Source organism: Micromys minutus (assembly GCF_963924665.1).
Source record: "Micromys minutus genome assembly, chromosome: 29".
Lineage (NCBI taxonomy): Eukaryota > Metazoa > Chordata > Mammalia > Rodentia > Muridae > Micromys > Micromys minutus.
The window spans coordinates 15,052,126-15,078,180 of NC_137964.1; the positions used below are offsets into that span (position 1 = coordinate 15,052,126).

General features: G+C 49.0%; 1 protein-coding gene across 7 annotated transcripts in view; it reads left to right on the forward strand.

Moving 5' to 3' along the window:
- Window positions 1-26,055, forward strand: part of GTF2IRD1 (GTF2I repeat domain containing 1) — a 91,853-nt gene that overhangs the window by 17,667 nt on the left and 48,131 nt on the right. For 6 of the 7 annotated variants that reach the window (XM_080940636.1, XM_080940632.1, XM_080940634.1 and 3 more), the window contains exons 2-5: window positions 17,436-17,564; window positions 20,102-20,243; window positions 23,436-23,591; window positions 25,120-25,303. In XM_080940636.1, the coding sequence (XP_080796762.1) occupies window positions 17,442-17,564; window positions 20,102-20,243; window positions 23,436-23,591; window positions 25,120-25,303 (605 nt within the window). In that variant the 5' untranslated portion in view covers window positions 17,436-17,441. Of the gene's footprint in view, window positions 1-17,435; window positions 17,565-20,101; window positions 20,244-23,435; window positions 23,592-25,119; window positions 25,304-26,055 lie in introns of those variants that run through there. The other variant, XM_080940635.1, reaches the window with a different exon arrangement.

The window sequence follows — 26,055 nt, forward strand, 5'->3', positions numbered from 1 at the left end:
CAGCTTCAGCCCAAGCATGCTGGTGTGGTGTTTGTGAGCTGTATTCGTGACCATTCTATCTTTGCACGTAGAAAGTTCTATGTCTAGGCACTTGCGATGTCCTCTCTGCTGGGCCCGGGACTTGTTCCATCCCCCAGCCAGAGGAGGCTGCCCTTCGAGGAGCTGTAACCCTCCTCAGGAGAGGCCCTACTGCCTGGAGATTAGTCTCCAAGGCCACACCGCCAGTTGCCATAGGCACTCAGGTCCCAGATAGCGCTGTGATTTCTCATCCTGGTCACGCAGGCGGCTGCCAGTGTCGCCTATGAGGAGCCAGGAGCCAGGCTTTAAATAACCGGTGGAAATCTGACCCTCCAAGGAACTGTCTGTCTACCGAGACCTGGTCTCCCTTCCTGAGGGCAGGCTCAGGGCAGCTGCACCCCTGCCGCTATAACCAGCCACTCTGGGGGTGGGGGTTGGGGTGGGGGTTGGGGTGGAGGTGGGGGGCAGGGGGTGGGGATGGAGGTTGGGGGGTGAGGGATGGGGATGGAGGTAGGGGACAGGGAGAGACATGACAGAAGGTTCTTTTGAGAAATCTAAGCCTCAGTACCCAGGCAAAGACTCAGATCTCTGTCCTGAAGGCTCTGACCCCTTGCGCTTGAGGACGGTGTAGCCCACCCCCTAGGATTCTAGACATCTAATAGCCAGACCTGAAACGCATCCCTATTCCTCACTCTACAGCCCCGTATGGCTTGAAGGGGGCATGAATCCCGGATTGGAAACCTAGTGCCTGCTTCCTGGTCTTGACCTTGGGGAGGGGGGGTGGATCCCCACTTTCCTGTCCCCAGGGTGGGACCATGCTGTTGGTTGTTTGTGTCTCTTTCTTTTAATTGGTAAATATTTAAAGTTTTTTTAAAATTACTTTTATCTATATTTACATGTATGTTATGTATGTAGAGGTCAAAGGGCAACTTTCAGGAGTGGCTTCTCTTCCTTGTCAGTCCTGGGGATGGTACCTATGTCATTGGGCTTCAGAGGCAAGGGCCATCTCCGGGGATCCTATTTTGTTTTGTTTTGAAGGAATGAAGCTTCTGTCTCTGCTTCCCAAGGTAGTTAAGTGCCTACAGCAGGGTGCCTTAGGTCATTTATGAAACAGAAAACAGTAAAGAAGAAAATGGTGGGGTGGTGGTGCATGCCTGGGATTCATGCACTTGGGAGAGGGGACACAGCCTTTGCTACTTGGCAAGTGAGAGAGCACTCCTGGCTAGCAGAGACTCAGCTGGGGACCGCTGGGGACCGGAGGAAGCATCTTAACCACTGAGCCTTCTCCCTTAAACATTTAAGTTGTTAAAAAAAAGTTACCCATGTGTTTGTATGTCTACATATGGATGGAGGACAACCTCCTGTATTGTCCTTGCTACTGGCCACTTTGTGTGTGTGCATGCATGCATTCACATGTGTATACATGCATGTGTTTGTGTGTATACTTCTGTGTGCGTTCCTGTGTGTGCACATGTGTGTGTGTGTTGCCACGGCACTGATGTGAAGGTCAGGGGACAATCGCATGGATTGCTCCCCCATCCCATTCTCCACTGTGTTCTCCAGGCTGGCTGTCCTGCTACTGTGTCTGGCTTTTTCTCATCTCCTCAGGATTCAGAGTCAGGCTCGTATGGCAAGAACTTTTACCCACTGAGCCATCTCCTTGTTCTCTGAGACACAGTCTCTCACACGGGGATCATTAGTTAGGCTAGGCTGGTCGGCCAGTGAACCTCTGGGATCTTTCTGTCTCAACACTGAGGCACCGCCACGCCTAGCTTGAGGTCACATGGGTGCTGCAGATTATACTCAGATCCTTGCAGGGCAAGCATTGTGCCCACAGAATCATCTTCCATCTCCCTCACTGTCTGACTTCCGAGGCTTTGACCTGGCTTTGAACTCTGTACATCGTGAACTTTCGCACCTGGAATCTTTCTTCATCCTTTCGACATCCAACCCTGATGTTGCGTGAGGTGGAGGTTGGGCTGCCTATCCTGATGTGTTTTCCAGTAGATGGGGCTCCAGGGAACAGACAGGAGGCGTGCTGAAGTCACGAGGTACCTCATCTGCTTGAAGAAGGAAGGATGTCCCCATGAATGGTGGAGCACATCTGTAATCCCAGCCCTTGGGATGCTTGAGCCAGGGGGATTGTAAATTCAAGGCTAAAACTAGGCTATATAGTGAGACCCTCCCTCAAGAATCTATACGCTGTGGGGCTGGCTAGGCGGTTCAGAGGGTAAATGGTGCATGACGTCAACCCCATGAACTGAGTTTGACCCATCTGGTAAAAGAAGATGTTGACTCCCGAGGGTTGTCCTCTGATTGCCACATACTTGGTGTGGCACCCCTCCTCTTATAGACTGATAAATATAAATCAAATTTCAAAAATAACCATAGCTGGAAGCGGAATTACCATGAGGTGGATGTTAGCCTGGGCCACATAGGGAGATATTATCTCACAAGACGAAAACAACCCATAAGTTGTAGATAGGGTGCTGTGGTAGATAGAGCCCCTGCCTAGAATCCCCCAGTGAGGGGATAGGGGCGTGGCTCAGTGGTAGAGCCCCTGCCTAGAATCCCCCAGTGAGGAGCGGGGGTGGGGGTGGGGGGGTATGGCTCAGTGGTAGAGCCCCTGCCTAGAATCCCCCAGTGAGGGGATAGGGGCGTGGCTCAGTGGTACACACTGGCCTGTTAAGCACAGGTCCTGGATTCTATCTCTAGTATCAAAGGAGGAAAAAAAGAAATTTGCATTTGCAAGTGACGTAAGAGTTATGCCCATGGGAGAGCCTGTGGAGTCCTTGTGTGACTCTGGGGTAAGGATGCAGAGGTCTTGAGACACAGCCTGTCCCTGGTGCACCTTCATGGAGTGGGGGTGCTTCTGTCCATCCAACCTGAGCTATTCCCCCAAAGATGCGGGCTTCCATGGGCTGCAGGGATATCAGCATCTCCAATCATCCTTCCCAGGTGATATGTGTGCACTCGGAACCTCTGGAGCCAGAAATCCGGGACTCGGACCTTTGGGAGACAGTGGGTGGGGCCCCTCCGCACCCAGATGTTGGCAGTTGGATAGATTTAGGCCGTGCCTATGGCTGAGAGCGAACAGTACCTTTCTGGGCTTATATCTTAATTGTGGTCCTCAGCTCTAGTCATGGGGTTGTCTTTATCTTGAAGAACTGGAAAGGCTAAGCTAGGTGTAGTGGTGCACACCTCTGATCCCAGCCCTTGGGACACTGAAGTAGAAAGAACAGGAGTTCAGGGACAGTCTAGGAGACTTTGTGAGGCGTTATTATCTCATCCCTGGCCATACCATACTAGACATGTCTGAAGCTAAGCAGGGTTGGACCTGGTTAGTACTTGGATGGGAGACCGGACCTTAAAAGATAGCTGAGGTGGTGGTGGAGGTGGTGGTGGTAGTAGTGGTGGTCTGCGCCTTTTTATCCCAGCATTTGGGAGGCAGAGGCAGGAGGACCTTGGTGAGTTTTAGGCCAGCCTGGTCTTCAGTGCTAGTTCCAGGATAGCCAGAGCCACATAGAGAAACCTTGTCTCAAAAAACCAAAATAATAACCAAAAAAATAAATGCATACTCAGGTGTCTAAGAAGCCCAGAAGAGGGTGTCAGATGCCCTAGACCTGGAGTTGTCCAGATGGATTCTGGGAACTGAATTTGGGTCAACTGCAAGAACAGTGCACACTCTTAATTTGTGTGTCATTTCTTTAGCCTCTCCCCTTTGTCTTTAATTTTTTTCATATATATATATATATATATATATATATATATATATATATATATATATATATATATATACACACACACACACACACACACACACACACATACATATTTATTTATTTATTTATTTATTTATTTATTTATTTATTTTACTTGTATGGATACTTTTCCTGCGTGAGTATATGTGTATTACATGAGGGCCTAGTGCCCAGGAAAGCTAGAGGTGTTGGACCCCTTGGGAATGGAGTTACATAGATGGTTAAGAGTCATCATTCAGATGCCAAGAACTGAATCCGGGCCCTCTGCAAGAGTGAGTACCTCAGCTGCTGAGCTATCTCTCCAGCCCGCCTCACTTTGTTTTTAGGGACAGTGTATTACTAGGACCTGGGGCTCACCAATTAGTTATACTGGCTGGCCAGTGAGTCTCAAAGACCTGTCTCTTTCTGCCTCCCCAATGCTGATAGACAACCACCAACCCCAGCCTTTTATGGAGGTCCTCTGGAATGAACTTCAGTCTGTATGATTGTGTGTCAAACGCTTCGCCAACTAAACCATCTTCTCATCCCCTCATAAAGTATCTTAAATAAGTCAAACCAGGCCCAGCAGCTCAGTGGGTAAAGGTGCTTGCTGCCAAACCTGACAACCTGAGTTTGATCCCTGGGACACATTGTGAATGAACTGAAAGGTGTCTTGTGTCCTCCGCAGGTGCGCCATGATATGATTGTGTGCAGTAAAAATAAATCAAAAAGAAACCAAACAGGCTGGGTGTGTTGGTTCTGAAGAAGAAAAAAAAAGTAAGCTGCGCACCACCTCTGTTTCCCAATGGTGGTTGTCACGTCTCCAGCCACCTCGTGGTTCTGTTGCCGTGGTGGACTGTATTTCTCCACACTGTGTCCTAATTAACTCTTCCTTAATTAATTAATTAACTATTGACGAGCTCTCTCACTGTATGGCCCTGGCTGGCTTGGAACTCCCACTGTACACCATACTGCCCTTAAACTCAGATCCACCTTCCTCCTCTCTGCCGCCCCGCCCGGCTCATCTGGTATTTTATCAAAGTCAGATAAGTAAGATGTCTGAGCCATTTTGATATAATCGCCACCAGTGGGGAACCATGAGTCTTTTGGAAGTTCCCTCAGATTCGGACTATAACAGGGATGTGTGTGTGTGTGTGTGTGTGTGTGTGTGTGTGTGTGTGTGTGAATTGCTATATATCCAATGCTAGGCTGGAATTCTTAGTATATTGTAGGCTAAACTGGGTCTTGTTATGTAGTCCAAGCTAGCAGTCTTTTTTTTTTTTTTTTTTAAGATCTATTTATTTATTATATGTGAGTACACTGTAGCTGTCTTCAGACACACCAGAAGAGGGCATCAGATCCCATTACAGATGGTTGTGAGCCACCATGTGGTTGCTGGGAATTGAACTCAGGACCTCTGGACGTGCTCTTAACCGCTGAGCCGTCTCTCCAGCCCCTAGACTGAGCATATTGCTCATGTCTGTAGATAGGAATCTGAGCTTTGTGTGCACTGCAGAATCCTGCACACCGAAGACCTCACCACCTTTTCAAGGGCAGCTCACAGCACAGGCTTTGGGCTCCCTGGTTACCAACCGGAAATGGACTGTGTCCATTATGAGATGCGCCAGGAGACAGACTTGTGGTGCTGGGACTCAAACTCAGGTCCTCACGAGTACTAGGTAAACATTCTACCATCAAGCTGCGGGTCTCACAACCTAATTAATTATTTGAGACAGTCTCTTTGTTGCTCAGGCTGATGCAGAACTTGCTGTGTAGCTGAGGACGACCTTGAACTTCTTTCTCCTGCTTCCACCTCACTAACAGAAATTTGGGCCTGTGCCACCATGTCCTGTTTTTGTGGTACTCAGGACGAAACCTGGGTTGTCGTACATAGGCCAACACTCCACTCACCGACCCTCCTCAGCCCCACAGACATTGCTAGAGATCTCAGCCAGGCACAGTGGCAGCATTGGGGAGGCAGAGGCAGGCTGTCATAGAAACCCTGTCTCCACCCTCTCCAAATAGAAAATCAATCAATCAATCAATCAGTCAGTCTCCTCAGGCCATGCAGCCTGGACTCAGGCTTGGTCAGACTGGAGCTGGGAGGCAAGCCTGTGGACTGTAACATTCATTCTCTCCCAACTGTGGGTAGATCACAGGATTCTGGAATCCAGGGCCCTAGGCAATTTCTTCCCCTCTGGGCAGCTCAGAGGACAGGAAATGGGGACTGTGGGTTGCTGGGGGAAACCAACATTCTTCCCCCTCAGCCAGTATGGGAGACGCTGACTTTTGTTTGTTCTCTCGGGCTTCTTTTTGGAGAAACACAAGCATATGGTGGCGGCTGGTGCGGAGGCTGTGTTTGGGTGGCGTGCGTGCCTGACTTTGCCTTTTGCGTTTGCCTTGCAAGTTCTCTTCCCCACGTTGGCACCACCACCTGCTCCTCTGGTGCACAGGGCAGTGATACTGAGTCAGAGAACCTCTCCTGGGCTCAAGAAGAATCTAGATCTCTCCAGGGGCTCTTGCAGGGTTTCCAGTGGGGAAGCCATTAAAGACTTTAGTAGAAAACCCAGACCTGTGATTTTCGGAGTTCTGAGCCTCTGGGAGGCCTTGTGTGTCTGTCGTGAGGGCTAAGAATAAGGGGGTGGTTCTGCTGAACAGTGTAGGAGCCTGTCAGGATGGTCCTGAGGCTGCAGCGGGAAGCACGAACCAGACCCCTGAGACCATAAGCATCTCAGATTTGGGATTTCCTTGGGCTTTGGAATATTCGTGTCTAATCACGAAATACCTTGGACTCAAGTCTGAGCAAGAAATTGGTTCCTGTGGCATCGGTACCTTATGCACGTAGCCTGAAGGTAATTTGATTTTTTTTTTAATTTATTTTTATTATTTTTAACCATGCATATAGGTGTTGTGGGTATGTGCACAGAGAGTAGGGGCTTTGGTAAGCCAGGGGCTATCAAAGCTAGTACAGATGGTGAGCCACCCAGTGTTGGTCCTGGGAACTGAACTAGGGTCCTTTGGAAGAATAGTACCTGCTTTTAATCACTAAGCTTTCTTTCCAGCCCCATGATTTGAAAACACCTCTTCCTTTTTTTTTTTTTTTTTTTCAATTAATTTTTACCGGGTGAGGAGGGGCGGGCATGTGGCATGGAGCAATTGCAGGAGGTGCTTCTTGCTTTCTATCATGTGGGTCCCAAGGACTGAATTCAGGTTGGGAGACATGGTGCCAGTTTCTTTACCTGCTGAGCCATCTTGCTGGCTGGTAGTTGGGTTTTATATTGTTTTGTTTTATTTGTTTCTTTTTTTTTTTTATCCTTGGCATTTCTTAGACAGGGTCTTGTGTAGTCTGTGCTGGCCTTGAGCATGCTGTGTAGCGATGGCTAGTTTTGAACTGTGTGCATGTGCTTGGGTGTGTGCTCACGCATCTCCACGCCTGTGTAGGTGCATGCAGAGTCCAGAGCTTCATGTTGGGATGTCTTCCCCAGATGCTTCTCATATCATTTTGAGACAGGGTCTCCCACTGAACTTGGAGCTTGCTGGGGTTGGGTTTTTTTTTTTTTTTTTTTTTTTTTTTTTTTGCCAGTCTGACTGGCCAGTGAACCTCCTGGGATCTGCCTGTCTCTGCCTCGCAGAACTGGTATTATGGGTGTGTGCAGCCTGCAGTTTCCCACTGAGCCATCTCCCCAGGCCCCTGGTTTCGAACTCTTGATCCTAAGTACACTGACTACAGCAGAATGCCATTATACCCATAGGACTCACTGGTTGTTGGTAGATATTTTTGAGACAGACATCTTATATAGCCCAAGCTGCCCTTGAACTCCTGATTGCCCTGCTTCTACCTCCCAAATGCTTGTCCATAGGCAAGCCCAACCATGCCTTGCAGTTTTTTCCTCTCTGGCTTGTTTATTTAGAATCTCATTGTATAGCCATGGATGATCTAGAACTCACTCTGTAGAGCATGCTGGCTTCAACCCTAGAGCGATCCTCCAGCCTCTACCTTCTGAATGCTAAGATCATGAACGCATGCACCGACAAGTCCATCTTGAAGGTCATTTTGGATGGCTCTTCACCCTACCTCCATAGTGCTACCAGAGGTCAGGATAGATTTCACTCTTGTGGCGTCATATCAGCCAGCACTCAGGGTTTTAGATTCTAGAGCATTTTGAATATCCCTAATTTTCAGATTAGAGAGGCTCAAACTATAAACAAGGCACCTTGACAAGAGACTCTTATTACCACCTTTGTGCAGTCAGGGCCCCAGCTCGCTCTGTGGGTCAGGGAGACTCACTCCTTGCCTCTGACCTTTGGTGGAGTTGGCATGCCTTGGCTTGGGGCCATGTGCGTTCTTCAGTTGTTTGATACTGTGACAGAATGCCCAGAGAAACTATTTAAGTGGAGGAAAGGATTATTTCAACCCATGGTTTCTAAGGTCTCACATTCTGTGGTTGGCTGGTTCCTTTCGTTTGGATCTGAGGTGAGGCAGAGCATTAGGGTCCTGGGGACAGGAGGTGTGGGGATCCCGAGGGTGGAGGAGTAGGAGGAAGCTGCTGCCACCTACAGCATCCAGGAATCAGAGGAGAGAGAGGGAGAAGGGAAGGTGGGAGGAGAGAAGACTTGGCGGGAGGGAGGGAGAAAGGAAAGAAATGAGATACATCCATCAAAGTCTAGGCCCCAGTGACTACCACCAACTAAGCCTCACCTCTCCTAGCCCTTTCAGCCGTGACCCCTCAATGGGTCACTGCTGGGGTACCCTCAGGATCCCCCCACTCTTCAACAGCATCATCAACTAGGGACCAAGTCTCTAACAGACAGGCTTTTGGGGAAACATGATGCTGCTAAGTCACTGAGTAGACCAGGCTGTCCTCAAGATCACAGAGCCAGCACTGTGATGAAAGGCATGGGTTATCTGGCTTTGACTAAGCCTCATCTTTAAGCCACCTGTTTTGTGTCAGATCTCCTTGTAAGAACACGGTATATGGGGTGGGGGCAGCGCAGGCCTTCAATCCCTGCACTTGGAAGGCAGAGGCAGGTGGATCTCTTGAGTTTGAGGCCAGCCTAGTCTATAGAGCTTCTTTGGGACAGCCAGGGCTACACAAAGAAACCCAGTCCCTGAGTGAGTTCCAGGACAGCCAGGGCTGCATGAGGTGAGGCAGAGCATTGGGGTCCTGGGGACAGGAGGTTCCCCAGGAAGCCCTGTCTCAAGACAGAACAACAGAACAGTAACAAATGGGCTATTGCTGTAGTTAAACTGGTTGAATGCTCAGGGTTCTATTCCCAGCAGCACACAAAACAAGGTGTAGATCTATAATATCAACGCTCAGGAAGCGGAGGCTAGAGAATGAGGAATTCAAGATCATGGGTTGATGGGAGTTATAGCAACATAGTAGTAGCCCTTGGCTACATAGTGTTATGAGCCAACCTGGGCTACATGAACAGTCTCAAAAAACCTTTTGTTTGTTTGTTGTCCTGGAACTCACCTTGTAGACTAGGCGGGACTCAAACACACAGAGATCTGTCAGCTTCTTCCTCCCGAGTGCTGGGATTAAAGGCATTGAGTGTCACCAAGCCTGGCTTACAAACCCTATTAGTGTCCATGAGACACGCACTTGGGCGTAGTTGATCCAGAACTTGAGAAAGAGTGGAGGCCTCTGAGATTGCCTCTCCTTCCCTCCCTTCTGCTGGCCAGTGCAGCCAGAGCAGCTCATCAACACCCAGATGAGCCCTGGGGCCATCTGCCAAGACTGCACTTCCTTGGCATTGGCCGTCTTGGCTTCGGGCCCCTTGGGTGTGCTCAGTCCTGTGGCTCTGCCCCTGATCTCTGTGCAATCCATCAGTCTTCCTTGTGCTTTTCCAGTTGGGATGTGCTTTGTATTTTTATTCTGCCACATGTATTCATTTGGTGTGTGTGTGTATGCGTGTGGGTGTGTTGACCTACCCAGGCACACACAGTGCAGAAGCCCAGCAGGACTTCACGTCTTCCTCCATTGCTCCCTTTGAGACAGAGTCTCACACTAAACCAGCAGCTAGGTTTGCTGACCAGCGAGTGCTTGGGATCCGCCTGTCTTAATCTCCTGATGCTGGCGTCACAGATACGCGTAGTCACACTCGGCTTTTTGGGTAGGTGCTGGGGATTTGAACTCGGCTCCTCGTGCTTACCCACTGAGCCATCTCCCCAGCCCTTCGGGTTTCTGTATGGCCATGAGGAGCCATGAACTTCCTCCTGCCTTTCCCTCTCAGGTGCTCTCCCATGCCCAGTGTATGTAGGCTTGGGTTCGAACCCAAAGCTTCATGAATGACCTTGAACTCTTAGCAATCCCCTCAGTGATGCTACAGGTTTACTACCACTACGACCTGCGTCCAAGGTTCAAAGTTTTTTGTTTTTAAAACTTTAAAAAACAAAAAGATTTATTGATTTATTTTATATATTGATTACATTGTCGCTGTCTTCAGACAAACCAAAAGAGGGCATCAGATCTCATTACAGATGGTTGTGAGCCACCATGTGGTTGCTGGGATTTGAACTCGGGACCTCTGGAAGAGCAGTCAGTGCTCTTAACCACTGAGCCATCTCTCCAGCCCCTCTCCCCCTTAAAAAAAAAACTATTAAAGATATATTAACATCATTTTTTCTCCTCTTCCTCCAACCCTTCTCATGTCTTCTTTTGGTCCTTGGTTTACTCCCTTTCAAAGTGATGATTGCTATTACATATAAACACATAAATAAAATCCATGGCTATTTTTTCTTTTATTATTGTTACATATATATACATTTACGTGTACATATACATAGGAAGACATGCGTGCGACTGCTAGACTGCTAAGAACATTTTAGTGTAGTTTGTGTATTTATGATGTCAGGGCTGACCCCTTGGTATTGGATGAGGGGTCTGTCCTTGGGACAGACTAGTTTTCGTTCAATAATCATTAATTACTGGTGGTTCTTTGGCTAGGATGGAGGTTGGTGAGCTCTTCCCCTTTCGAGATGGCACGTTTACTGGTGTGGTCACTGTTCAAGTCACTGTCTTGTCCAGACTGCAGATCACTCAGGCAGCGTGGGCAGGGCCTCCCTGTCAGTTCTAGATGTGACCTCACAACCCTCCTCTGCCATGTTTGCTGAGCCTTAGGTGCAGGAATTGTGTTGGAGCTGTGTGTGTTGGGGCTGAACACCCCCAGGATCATCTTATCCCTGCATTTTTACCAGTTGTGGTTTTCTGGAATGGTCTCCAATGTTTCTTAATTAAAAAAAAAAAACCTTTCTTATGTGTGGTTGTGTATCTTTGTCAATGCTGAAAGTGTGGTGATTCCTCTGAAGACCAGAAGATGGGTGGTTGGATGCCCCGGAGCTAAAGTTACAGGCAGCTGTAAGCTTCTGGTTGTGAGAGTCTTCTGCGGAAACAGGAAGCCCCATAACCGCCAAACCTTCTCTCTAGCCAGCCAAGTTGCACCTTTTATCCGGAGCACAAGACACTGCCAGTCTGCCTGTGGGCTTCGAACCCCTGACTCTCACTTGAACTGGAATCATTGTTAGTTCCTTAAGTGCTGGACTTTGAGGAAAAGGCAGGCAGGGATTCTGGGCTGTGGGCCTTCAGTCAACGTCAGTGGCTTAGCCATTGGCCTCAAGGAGTTCAAGAAATCCACGAGGAAGCATGTAAACAGGTCATTTCAGGTCACGATTGATTCTGTAGAGAAAGTAGGAGAGTCGGACTTAGTACCTGGGAGGTGGAGGCAGAAAGATAAGGAATTTAAGGTCATCCTGGGACACATTCAATTCAGAGGCCAACCTGGGCTTTGCTGACTATGTCACAAAGAGGAAGCCCATAATAGCTGGACACACTCAGGAGGCAAAGGCAGGCAGGTTTGAGGCCAGCCTGGTCTACAGAGCGAGTTCCAGGACAGCCAGGGCTACACACCTGAAGACCGGTGCAGAAGAGAGAGGGCAGGTGAGCCCAGCTCCCACGGCGCCTGCCTTGGTGACTCGGGTGTTGGATATCTTGGATGCGTGTTTTCGTATTATGTGTGTGTGCACACATGTGCACACTAGCTCTCGAAGTGTTGCTGCAAGTGTGTGGAGGTCTGAGGACCCCCGTGAGGGAGTCAGTTCTCTCGTTCCACCATGTTGAATCCTGGGGATAAAACTCAGATTGTCAGGCCTGGTGTCAGGTACGCATACTGACAAGGAAGCCATCCTGTCCTGTCCTTGGGTCTTGAGATCCACTCTCACTGTAGCTGGGGGTAACCTGCACCTCACAATCCTCCTGCCTCAATTTCCAGAGGACCAGGATTATAGGCAGAAGCCACCACACTGGCCTTTCACATCCCTTCTGGTGGCCTACTAAACTTGTTTTGGGCTGAGGCTTCTTGCCTACCGGTCTGGTCTCCTCCCCTCCCCTTTCTTCCTCTCTCTTTCCCTCCCCTCTCATCCCCTGCCCTCCCCACCTCTCCTCTCCTGTCCTCTGGGCCCTTAATTTGCTTATCAAACTTCATGCTTCCTGTTTTTCATCCCTTAATACTAAGTAAAAAAAAAAAAAAAAAAAAAAAAAAAAAAAAAAAAAAAAAAAAAAAACAGGTTTTACTTTTTTAAAAAACATTTAAAGAATTATTATATTTATTATATATAAGTACACTGTAGCTATCTTCAGACACACCAGAAGAGGGCATCAGATCTCATTACAGATGGTTGTGAGCCGCCATGTGGCTGCTGAGACTTGAACTCAGGACCTCTGGAAGAGCAGTCAGTGCTCTTAACCACTGAGCCACCTCTCCAGCCCCAGTTTTTACTTTACCTAGCTTATTTGTTTATTTAGAAATCAAAATTTTAAACTATTGTTCTCTGTGTGTGTTCACACACGTGCATGCCATGGTTGGTGCATGTGCAGATCAGAGGTCAGTTTTAAGGAACTGGTTTTCTCCTACCATGCAAATCCTCTGGATCAAACTTGGCGTTCTGGGTGGCAGGCGTCTTCACCCACTGAGCCATCCTGCCAGCCCCACTTTTCCCTTACGTTTGCAATCCTAACCTATTTGGGTCTGGGGCTTCTCTTGTCTCCTATAGAAAGCAGGCAGTTTCCCAAGAACCTCATCTGGCCTATCCTGGAGACAGGAGGGTTCTGTAAGCTGAGCTAGCTAGATGTAGGATAGCTCCAAAGCCCTGGTTCCTGGTTCCCTTCCGCCTCCGGGGTCCTCTGGCTCGGAGTCCCTGGTTCTTTCCTAAGTAGATTAGGACCTTGGCCAGGAGGAGTCAGGGCAGTCTGAAATGAGCTGGAGGTCAGGAGTGCCAGCTATGGCTGCTTGCCTGGCCCTGATTTGATTTGGGTCTGGGCAGCTGGGAGGCTGGGACTGGCCCAAGGGTTCCGAGGAGTAGCTGGCAGCCATAGCTGTAGGTCTTGGCTGTGCAGGAAGCCTTAGGCTCCCAGGCTACTGGATGAGTGAGTACAGTTGTCCAGCAGACCCTCCCCAGCGCCCCATCAGGGGTGACCAAGGGCCACAGGAAGGCCAGACAAAGCCTCTTTATTTAGAGCATCCTGACCATGGTCTCTCTCCCATATCGTTGAGTGACGTATATTCCATGTCTCATGCTGATACAGAGTCTCTCTCTTTCTTTTCTTACTTTCTTTCTTCCTTCCTTCCCTTCTTTCTTTCTTTCTTTCTTTCTTTCTTCCTTTCTATCTCTCCCCCCCCCCTTTTTTTTTGGAGACACTTTCAATGTGGCGCTCCATCTGGCTGGAACTTGTTATATAGACCACATTGGCTGCTGAACTTGCCTCCTGAGTACTGGGATTAAAGTTGTGCGCCATCACACCCAGCTGGTTTTTATTTTCGTTGTTAATTTGTTTTGAAACAGGGTTTCATAGCCAGGCTGGCCTCACACTCACTGTGTAGCCGATGATGTCCTTGAATTCCCAAACATTGTGCTTCTGTTTCCCAAATGCTCAGAACTATAGGTGTGTACACCTGGTTTGGCTTATTTATTGTTATATTAATTTATTTTTCTGATGCTGGGGGGGGGGGACAGATGAAATTCAAGACCTTGAACTTTTCAGGCAGACATTCTAATGTAGAGATAATCTCCCGGTTTCTCACTGGGGGATTCAAGGCAAGAGCTCTACCTCTGAGCCACGCCCCTAGCCCCTCACTGGGGGATTCTAGGCAGAAGCTCTACCTCTGAGCCACGCCCCCAGGCCCTCACTGGGGAATTCTAGGCAGATGCTCCATTTCTGGGCCACACTGTCAGGCCCTCACTGGGAGATGGTAGGCTGATGCTCTACTATTGAAACCATGCCTCTAGCTCCTCACTGAGGGATTCTAGGCAATGTGGTCTGTGTCTGGGCCATCTACACAGTCCTCTTTTTAAATCTTTTGTTGTTGGTAGAGATGGAATTTCACTAAGTTTGTCGGGATGGCTTGAACTTACTCTGTAGCCCAGGCTCTTTGAATTTGGATACTCCTGCCTTGGCCATCTGAGTAGCTGAGATAACAGAGAAGGCCAGTAGGTCCTGACAGAAGCTCTTATTTTATTTTATTTTATTTTTTTACTACACGTGTGCACACGCAGATGCCACCACATGCCTGTGGAATTGAGAGGACAACTTGCAGGGGTCAGTTCTCTCCTACCATGTGGGCCCTGGGGATCAAATTCTAGTCCCTAGCAAGTGCCTTTATCCTCTGAGCCATTTCACTGGTCATAAGATCAGTTTTTTTTCCTGTAGTCCAAGAGCAGATCTGAGCCTGTAGAGGAACTTTAATCTAGCAATTTGGTTACTCTGGCAAGGGATCACATGCAAAGACCTAAGTCTGTATGATCTGACCAGAATGCAGCGCCCTGGATTACAGTATGATCTGGCTGGAATACAGACACGCCCTTAGTACACACCTTTAACTAAGAACATAAGGTTAGTTTGTAGAAGGAAGCAGCCATGTTTGAAAGTAACGTCTAATTGAGCGGCAGGCAAAATAACAAATCAGGGAAAGATTTGACAGAATGAGTCAGAGATAGGACTCGCCCCATTCTCTTGAGGACGGCAGAGGAAAGAGAGGATACTTAAGGCTGCAAGGTGGAGAAAGGTGTGTGTGTGTGGCAGTTTTACGGAGAAGCTAGACACAGGGTGAAGACAGAGGATGAGAAGGAGCCAGAAGATTAGAACAGACTGCCAAAGTATAAGGCCAACCAGGGCAATTCAGGCAGAAGCAGAGAGAAGCTGAATTGAATCAACTTGGAAAATTAGATTGGACGGAGGCTAGAAGCTTCCAGGCCATGGCCTAGGGCTAGTTAGGACTGAGAAAGAAGCACTCTGAGCTCATCTCTTCCTCTGAGGAAATACAAACATTTGCAGAGCCAGTACCGGGTCCAGAGCTGCTCTCTGTTCTGATTGAACGATCTGGCGTTTCTCACTGAAGCATCTTTGTAACCCCTCATGGTACCTTATGGCTCCTGCTACTTTGAGTTTCCCAGGACACTGCAGCCAGGTTTGGAGGGCATCTGGGATTCTCTGCTTGGCCCTTTGCACACACCAGACAACGAGTTGGGCCCTGAGGGTCAGCCATGGTGGACAACTGCAGTTTGGCTCTTGCAGGGTTTACAGTCTGGGAGTCAGTTGTAGTGACAGTAGACATCCTCGGCTTGGTGCCTTTTTAGGCTGTGGGCCTGGAGGCCCTGCCACCTGGCTGTTTGGCTACCCCACCCGGTGAGTGTCTAGAATCCTTGCTGACAGGTGGCAGACAGGGTGTGGAATCTACAGCTCTATGACTGGGTGACACACCCAGCCAGGGGCCTTAGAGGGCCCTGGGGAATAAGCCCAGAGAGTATCCAGTCTTTGTCCTTTGCCTCCTTTTTACTTAGGCTAGTGAGGGGCTGGTGCCTTCAGAGGTAGCAAGTAGGACCCCCTCACTCCCGTCTCTTGGGATAGCTCTGGAAGAACAGGTTCAGCAACCTTGTCTTTGGATTTAGGCTTGAGCAAACCAAAGAAGCCTTCAAAGGAGGAACTGTGAGGAGCCGCAGTAAGTCAGCACAAAGTCCTTTCCTGGAGAATCCCCAGTTTGAGGAAGTAGCCTGGGCCCCACCATGGCTGTCTGCACCTGCCCCAAGTCCATGGCCCACATCCAAGAAATAGACTCAGGCTTCAGCAGTGACCTTGATCTGGCAGCTTGTGACCAAGTCCAGAGGCGTGTACAAAGCTGGGGGGAGGGGGGGAGGTGGGCAATGCCCAGCTAAGTCATGGGTGAGGCAGTCAGGTGCCTTTCCCACAGGATTGGTTCTAGGGAAGTGGACACAGGGCTGGTAATCTCAGTACCTGACAGGTGCAAAAAGGAAGATCTAAAGTTCTAGCAGCCGGAGCTAGGAAGTAAGGCCTTGTTCAAAACATGTGGGCAGTAGGTAGCCATAAAGGCTGTGATCAGGAGAGGGCTGTGGCTGGCATTACGTTTGTGGTAAACACTGGCGCTAGGACCCGTCATGGTACAGGGCTCACTACAGGGCTCACTTTGGTGATGGATTGAATCCTTAGGTTCTGTTCTTGGAGCATAACCCTCAGCCGTGTTGCTGTTGTATGCCTTTTTTATGGAGAGACATGGCCATACATCTGCCCCAGGATGGCACCAATAATAGATTGAATAAAGAATTCTATTGGAGACCAGCTCGGTGAATGAGTGAATGACTATTTACGGAAGCATGGGTGTCTTAGTTACTCTTACATGGCTGTGAGGAGAAACCATGGCCATGACAACTTGGGAAAACAAAACCCATCTGAGAGAGGGCTTGCTTGTAGTTTTAGACGGTTAGTTAGTCCATGGTCATCATTGGCAGGAAACAGACAGGCATGGCACCAGGAGAGTAGCTGAGAGCTTTATATCCATATCTATGGGTAGAAGGCAGTGAGAGAGACATACAGCCTGCATGGGCATTTAAAGCATCAAAGCCCACTCCCAGTGACACTCTTCCTATAGTAAGCCACACCCACTCCAATAAGACCATACCTCCTAATCCTTCCCAAACAGTTCTCCAACTGGGGCTAAAGCATTCAAACAGGAGCCTGTGGGGCTATTCTCATTCAGGCCACCACAATGGGCAAGGGGTTACTTGTAAAGGGGGTGACTCAAAGGCAGATGCATTACCAAAAAGCCTCCCTCATCATGGTTGATATCATTCACAAAAATTTGCATCTCTGGAACTCTCTATGAGCTGCAGACAGCTCTACAGAAGAGTGTCCTGGGTTCTTGTCCCATTCTCTTACACACAATTGCTCTGCATTTATAATCTTTGGGAGGGGCTAACTCTCTGAGCTTCCAGAGCTTTGAAAGCTTCTGTGATTCCTGGGTCTTGTAAGCTTCCTGAGCCTTATGAATTTCCTGAGCTTCCTGAGTTGTGTACATTGCTTTGTCCTTGAGTCTCAGGAACCTTCCTCTAGGACAGAATGTTTAAATTCTCTGAGAATGTTTCATTCAAATAGGATGAAATAATTATACATTATTCGCTGAGATAGATGCAGGTTGCTGCAGTTGCTGCTGTCTCCTGGCCTGTGGAAGTTCAAATCTCTGTCATACCTTTGAGGTTCTTGAATAATGGGCAGGAAGGCCAGCTGGCTCTGTTCCATTTGTGAAGTCCAGGTGACCCTGGGAGCCAGGTCTGCCTACCCAATTATACCATGTATCTACTACCCACTGTGTCCTCTCTGTTCTCTCTAGGTGACCATGGCCTTGCTGGGGAAGCACTGTGACATCCCCACCAACGGCTGTGGGTCCGAGCGCTGGAACTCCAACTTTGCCCGCAAAGACGAGATCGTCAACAGTCTGGTGTCTGCCTTAGACTCTATGGTGAGTGTCTCGCCAGGTGGGAAGATGGTCCAAGAGCAAGATGGGTGAGGTCATGTCCAGATAAAAAAGTCAGGCTTGGTGGCCCACATTTGTAATCCCAGTGTAAAGGGGGTCTGTCTAGCAAGCTCAAGCCAGTAGGTAACCTTACCTTTAATGTAAATTGAGGAATAAGAGCTAAAGTAATCCCCTGGCTTCCACACCCATGCGCACATATATAGACACCAAGATATGCATGAGCACACATACATATATACATGCATATATACATACACCTGGAATCACACAGTCAGGAGGTTGCAATAGAAAATCCTTGAGTTCAAGACCAGCCTGAGCTACAAAGTGAAATCCAAAAAGGACAAGCTTAAACTCCCTGTTGAAAAAAGTGTTTAGCACGATGTAGGCTCTGGATTTGAATCCCGGCACCACTCCCACACATACCTGGGCAAGGGAAAGCGGATCTGCTGTATACATTGGTATTTTAGGGTGACAAGCTCAAAAGAGGCAGCACCTTGCTTGAGGCCACCCAGCGTGATCAAGTACAGTTACTGGTCTCCTCAGCATAGAGAGCTTCCACAGATAGTTCTGAACCCCACCAGCCTGCAGTAGTGGATGTGACTGTCTTGTACCCTTATGGACCACGCCAACAGCAATATTTTGCACTCTCTGCATTTTGTTGTTTTTGAGTCAGTCTCTCACTGTCAGCCCCCCTGAAACCCATGGCGGCTCTCCCCAGGCACTCCCGTTTGCTTAAGGCTGGCAAAAGAGATGAGATTGTGGCCCAGAGAGGTTGAAGAACTTGTCCTAGGATCACACAGCACAGAACTTCTTAAAATGCTAATTGGCACGAAGACCAGCATTTATTTTTATGTTAATTTGTTTTTCTTTGGGTTCTTTGAGACAGGGTTTCTCGGTGTAGCCCTGGCTGACCTAAAACTAACACACTTTGTAGACCGGGCTGGCCTGGAACTCAAGTGATCCACCTGCCTCTGCCAAGAGCTGGGATTAAAGGCGTGCGCCGCCACACATGGCTCAGAGCCAGCATTTCATTCATTCACTTATAGTTTATGTATACTAGTGTTTGCCTGTGTTATGTCTGTGAGGGTGTTGGATTTTCTGGAGCTGTAGTTCAAGACCAGCATCCATCCATCCATCCACCCATCATCCATTCACCCACCCATCCATCCATCACCTACCCATCCATCCACCCATCCATCCATCACCCACCCACCCACCCATCCACCCATCCATCCATCACCCACCCACCCACCCACCCATCCATCCATCCATCCATCACCTACCCATCCATCCATCCATCACCTACCCATCCATCCACTCACCCATCCATCCATCACCTACCCATCCATCCACCCATCCATCCATCACCTACCCATCCATCCACCCATCCATCCATCACCCACCCACCCACCCACCCATCCATCCATCCATCACCTACCCATCCATATTTTTTGTGCAGTGTTATTCCTGCATGTATGTCTATGATGGTGTTGGATTGACTGGAGCTGGTGTTTTCAGACAGTTGTGAGCTACTGAGGTACTGAGAATTGAGCCTGGATCTAACCACTGAGAGATCTCACCAGCTCAAGACCAGCATGTATAAGGTGCCAAGTGTGTGCCACTGGGTTTACAGACAGGATTTTGCTTTCTATATTTACACACTATAGTCTTGGTTATAACTTGGGGCCACAAAAGCAAGCCAGTTAGTTTGGTGTAGCTACTGAGAATCCTGTATACGTGTTTGTGTGTGTGTGTGTGCGCACGCGCGCGCGCATGGTGTGTTACATGTGCATACACCCGTGTGTGTGTGTGTGTGTGTGTGTGTGTGTGTGTGTGTGTGTTACGTGTGTTTGCACCTCTGGCAGCACACAGCAAGAACAATCTAGAAAGGAGGCTCTCTATGCTTGAAAGGCCAGTGACTACTTGATCATGCTGTATGTGGAAGCCACTGACTTCTGTACTGAGGCAGATACTGCCCTCGCCAACTGAACTACCCTTTTCAGCTTACTCCCAGGGCCTCCTGCTTACACCACTCAGCTGATGGGACACAGCGAAGCAGCATTTATATGGATGGTGGAGAGCCAAACTTCGGTCATTACCTTTTGCTGCAAATGCTTTGCCCGCTAACGCCCCTCCCCCATCACTCCCAGAGCTTTCATATGAATGCTGGGAATCAAACTCAGGTCTTGGAAGGCAGAAAGTTTATCCGCTGAGCCATCATGGTAGCCCTGCTCGTAAAACTCTTTTTCTGTAACCAGGATATTTGAAATTCTGCTGCCACAGTCTTGAGAAGCAGGCTGAACGGTAGATCTTTATAGTTTATAGAAGACTGTCACTACCCTGTGCAAAGACCAGGGTGGTCTAGAAGGCGCATCTCATCAATAGCTTTGTCTCTAGCTAGGGCTGGCCTCCAGTAATCCTCCAGTCTCAGCCTCCCAAGTGCTGGGTTCCAGGCACAGCCTGCTATGCTGGGTTCCAGGCTGGTCTGGATCTAGCTCACACACCCACCCCTCCCCCCACAGTGCACGGCACTCTCCAAGCTGAACGCGGAGGTGGCCTGCGTGGCGGTTCACAATGAGAGCGTCTTCGTGGTGGGCACCGAGAAGGGAAGGGTGTTCTTGAACACTCGGAAGGAGCTACAGTCAGACTTCCTCAGGTTCTGCCGTGAGTACCCGATGTTTTCCATGACCAGGACTCTGCTCTTCCTAAGGGAGAAGAGTCCTGGCCTATCCCTATTCCCCCTGCTTTGTCACAAGACACAAGGTTGTCCAAAATGGAACTTGTTAAAAACTATCCAGCAGATCCTATCGCTGCGCCTCATAACTACCCACATCTCTGTGCCCATTTTTTAGAGGGGAACACTGAGGCCCAGCGCAGGCACCCAACTCTACAATTTCCACTCTATTTTTCAGTGGTGCTGGGGATTGAACCTGGACCCTTATCTCTATGAAACAAGCGCACTGGTACTGAACTACACCCTTAGCTATTGGCCTACTTATTTTTGATTATTGTTCTTTTTGTTTGTTTGTTTTGTTTTGAAATTATATTCAGTTTATATAGGCAGGTGCGTGCTGTCAGTTTTCTTTTCTGCCACTAGGAATTGAACTCAGGTCTCCAGGCTTGGCAGCAAGCTCCTTCACCTGCTGAGTCACCTCACTGACCCCCTTGTTTTAAGTCAGGTTCTCCTGTAGCCCAGGCTGGCCTTGAACTCCCAGGAGAGGAAAGAACTCGCTGCCTATTCTGATGTATATGGTTCTGGGGTGGAACTCAGGATTTTGTGTATGCTAGGCAAGCATTCTGTCTGACAAGCGATGTTCCCAGCCCCAATTCTACCTTATGACTGGGTGTATTTGAGGATAGGGAACAGCCACGGTTGTTCAGCTAAGATATTCAGCACGTGTGAGTGTACTGCACTTGTAAGTTCACTTGGGTGTTGTTGTTTTTTGGCCTGGGAATGCTCAGTACACATGGGCTGTGAGTATGAACAGCTCTGAGTCAGGGTGGCCCTCAGACATAACTGTCTGCCTAGAACCGCCCAGTATTCTGGTGGTCCAGCAGTAGAGTGCTTTACTTAGCATTCCTGAGGCCCAAGGTTCCATCCCCCACACTGAACAGCACTTCATGCTGGGCCATTGGCCTCAAAGCTTATTACCTTTGCCAGAGGGTCACGAAAATGTCACCCAGGGTGTGCAGAATGAGAAACATATAATTTTTTTTATAGATATGTAATAATATATATTTTTTTAGTTTACTAGAGTGGCTTACAGGTTGTGATCCAGCTAGTTCAACAGTGGCTGTCGACCAACAGAAGGTCCAAGAACCCAGTAGTTGTGTTTCCTGAATCTGGATGTGTCAGCTGGTCTTCGGTGTCTGGGAGAAGTAGGCTCTGATGCCAGGGAAGAGTGGGCTTGCTAGCGAGCCGGGGAGCAGGCAGGCAAAGAGCCAGCTAGATTTCTTCTTCTGCATCCTTTGCATTGGCTGCCAAATGAAGGTGTGGCCCAGATTAAAGGGTGAATCTGCCCACCTCAAAAGATCTGGATTAAAGGTTTATTTTTCCACCTCAAAGATAAGAGGTGGTGAGTCTTCCCACTTTAAATGATTTAATTAAGAGAGGAAAAAACAAAATCCCTCGGGCTGGAGAGATGATGGCTCAGAGCTTAAGAGCACTGACTGCTCTTCCAGAGGTCCTGAGTTCAATTCCCAGCAACCACATGGTGGCTCACAACCATCTGTAATGGGATCTGATGGATGCCCTCTCTGGTGTCACAAGACAGCCACGGTGTACTCACATACATAGAATAAATACATCTTTAAAGAAATAGAAAGAAAGAAAGAAAGAAAAGAAAGAATGAACTTTACAGATGTGCCCTGTCCTTTGGGTTTTAGTTCATTCCACATTTACTCATTTTGACAACGGTCTTGGGGTCCCTGTTGCTGTGTGAAGACACACCACGGCCAAGGCAACTCTTACCCAGGACAACATTTAATTGGAGCTGGTTTACAGTTCTGAGGTTCAGTCCATTATCATCATGGCAGGAAGCACGGCAGCGTGCACACAGACATGGTGCTGGAGAAGTAGCTGAGAGTTCATCTTGATCTGTGTGCAGCAGGGAAAGACAGAATCTGGCTTGATGTGGGCTTCCGAGACCTCAAAGTCCACCCCCCAGCGACACACTTCCTCCCACAAAGGCCACACCTCCTGATCCTTTCAAATAGTGCCTTTCTCTATTGGCCAAGCATTCAAAAACAAGAGCCTATGAGGATCATTCTTACACCACCGCAGCCAACAGGAATAGCCCCCCACAGTGTATATAGTAAAAAGTCACGACTCCACATGGTTTTCTAGGCCTTCTCCATAGGATTAGCCATCCCAGACTAATCTAGCACTGCACTTAGTAGGTATATACCTGGACCATATAGGTGCTTCCCAGATGCTAGTCTCTAAGGCTGAGCTCAGATAGTAGGTGTGACAGGGTCCTGTAGCCTCCCACCTTAAGCCTCCCTGGGGACAGTTTACCTTATTTTCCACAGCCAGAAAGTCACTATTTATAGCATTGAGAATTTAGATATTTTATTTCCAGCTTGGAAGGTTTCCAAGGAAAGCTAGCTCCAAGCTGGAAGGGGCCACAAGGCCCCTTTATCCTGTTCATCCTGTTCGGATGCAGCTTCAAGTACAGCCTTTAATCTCAGCACTTGGGAAGTAGAGGCAGGCAGATCTCTGAGGTTAAGGCCAGGCCCAAGTCTACATAGAGAGACCCTGTCTCAAACAAACAACAACAACAAAAACTAACCCAATATTTCATAAAGATAGGCTAACATCTCTCCCAACCAACAAAAATGCCCTGAGAAGCTGGGGTGTATAGGTAGGGTTTATTTGGCTGATGATTCTTAGTTTCAGTCTTACTGTTTCAGAGAAGTTCAGGCACCAAGTCACATCATATCCACAAGTCGAGGGCAGGGAGACCGTTTGCTCTCATCTAGCTTTCCTCTAGTTCATATAGCTTAGAATTCCATTTCCTAGAGAATGGTGCTGCCCATAATGGGCTGGGGGAAGGTTGACTTCCAACCATAAAATTACTTTGCTGCTCCGTAACTGTAATTTTGCCATTGTTATGAATTGTGAATAACTGTGCTTTCTGATGGTTGGAGGGCAGTCCCCACAAACCCATCCACTCGTCCTCAAAGGGGTGAGGGAAGGGTCGAGACCCACAGGTTGAGAAACACTGGTCTGGATAATTCATTGGAGACGGTCCCTTTTGAGATTTGGCAAGTTGACTTTTAAAGCCAACTATTTAAAGTGCTTGGATGTGTACCTGCTTGACACCCATCTACGGCCCATGTGTTCTTGTCACACAGGGGGATCCCTGTGGAACGATCCAGAAGCAGGACATCCCAAAAAGGTGCAGCGCTGCGATGGTGGTGGCCGGAGCATCCCGCGGTCCTCTCTGGAGCAGTGCTCGGATGTGTACCTGCTGCAGAAGATGGTAGAGGAAGTGTTTGATGTTCTTTATAGTAAGATCCTTCCTCATTCCATTCCGGAAACGGGTGGGTGGGAGATCAGCCTACCCACACCTGCCTTGTCTACTTCAGTCCCATCAGCTCTGCCCACCCACCTTACCGGAGACCTACCCATCAGCCCAGCCACACAGCTCACCGACCACACCACTCTCTGCTTAGCTCCACCCACTTCACCTCAACCACACTCCACCCTGCTTAACTCCACCCACCTCAGCCTAATCACACACTGCCCTGTTTAGCCCTACCCACCTTAGCTCTGTTTGGCCCCACCCACCTCGGCCTCGCCCTCATTTAACCCAGTTCAATCCAGCTCCACTCCGTACTGCCTATCCCTGCCTACTGGTGTCAGACCCAGCCCCTCCTCTTTGCCCAGTCCCACCATATTCAGATGTGTGAGCATCCTAGGCCCTTTTTGCATAACCACACCCACCTTGACCCAACCTCATCCTGTCAAATTTTCATCCTAGCCCCACGTGCTATGCCAATCTCAGTCCAGCCCGAACTGATTAAGCTCCTCCTACCCCAGCTCTGCCCTGCCCTCCTCTACTCAGGGCTAGTCATCCGTTTAAGCCCAGGCCTTCCCTGCCAAATCCAGTTTAGCCCCACCTGCCTCAGACCAGCCGTGCCACACCCAGCTCCAGCCAAATCTGCCTATTCCTGTCTGGCCATGTCCTTCCTACCCAGCTCAACCCTACAGCCTCGCCCACCTCATCCTAGCTCTGCCCGGCACTACCTTGTCAGCACAGTCCCATCCTTACCCAGCGTAGCCCCACCCATCTGCCCAGCTGTGCCTTACCAGCCACATCCCACAATGCTCAGCTCCACCTTCCTACCCCACCCACCCTCAACCAGACCCCCCTCAGCTGTGTCCCACCCACCTTAACCCAACCTGCCTCGGCCCAGCCAAATTTCTGATTTAACTCCATTTGCTCTGCCCATCCAACCCAGCCCTGCCTCGCTCAGCCTACCCAAACCCAACAGTGCCCTACCCAGGTCTGCCCCACCCTTCCCCCATTTAGCCCAAACCTAGCCCTGCTCACTTCCACCCAGCTCCTGCTCTGTGGGTAACCCTCACCCCCCAACCAAACAAGAATCCCAAGGCACACCTTCCCCCTCTCTAGCCCTTTAACAGTCCCCAGCTCCCCGACATGAGTGTCCCAATCCTGTAAGACTGGGCAGCCGCATCTCACCATCTCCCCACCCGTATTCTGCCTACTGGCTATTCTGGAACCATAGCTTTCTTTCCAAGGGATAAGCCCGAGGCTAAAAATTCAGCCTGCTGTCAGCTTCGAAGTTCGGTCTACCAGCCCAACATCTGGGCCTTCCTGTCTCCTTCCTCCAGCCCTCGGATGTGCATAGTGGGGCTCTATCTACAGGCTGGTGTCGTTCATTCTATAGCGTGTGTGTCTGCAGAAACAAGGGACCCAGAGCCCCTCTGCAAAGGGGGGACACCTCACATTACTCCCAGTGTGCCTAGCCAAGCCCCAGCCAGTACTGACCCTCTCTGTTCACTCTCTGACAGGTGAGGCTATTGGAAGGGCCACCGTGGTACCTTTGCCCTATGAGAGGCTGCTCAGGGATCCGGGGCTACTGGCGGTGCAGGGGCTGCCCGAGGGCCTGGCCTTCCGGAGGCCAGCAGAGTATGACCCCAAGGCACTTATGGCCATTTTGGAACACAGTCATCGAATTCGGTTTAAACTCAGGAGGTGAGTAAGCCCTGTACTGGATTCATTTCCTTTTGCTGTGTTTAAATTAAAAAAAAAAAAAAAAAACAACCTTGACAAAAGCCCATTAAGGGAGAAAGGGTTTATTTGGCTCACAGTCCTAGCTTACAATCCATCACTGTAGGGAGGTCAAGTCAACAGGAGTTTGAAACAGCTACTCACATTACATCCACAGTCAAGAGTCAACAGCAGTGAATTCAGGCATGCATGCCAGTCCTCAGTTTGCTTTCTCTATTCTTAGACAATTCAGAAATCCTCAGCCTAGGGAATAATGCCACCCACAGTGGGCTGGGCCTCCCCGTCTTATTGTACCCAAGACAGTGTTTCTACAGACATACCCACAGGCTTACTTAACCTAAATCTCTCTTTGAGATTCTCTTCCCAAGTGACTTTAGATAACGTCAAGTTGACAATTAAAATGTGCCTTCACCTCGGCTCTTCTGAGGAAGAGAAGCTGGATCTCTGAGTTTGAGGACATCCTGGCAGATTCCAGGTCAGCAAGGACCACATAGCGAGACTATCTCTCAAAACCAAAAGACAAACAAACCTAACCATTTCATTCCATAGTTAGCCAGAGGGTAGAAAGTTGGAGACACCCTGAAGGAATCCTTTTTGGGAAAGCTTTGGGTCTAATGGAGGAAGCAAGGGTACAGCCCAGTCATGCAGTGTGATCTGGGTCAGGGGCTGACTGAAAATTTCCCAAAGGATCAATGTGTCATTGTACAGAAGAATTC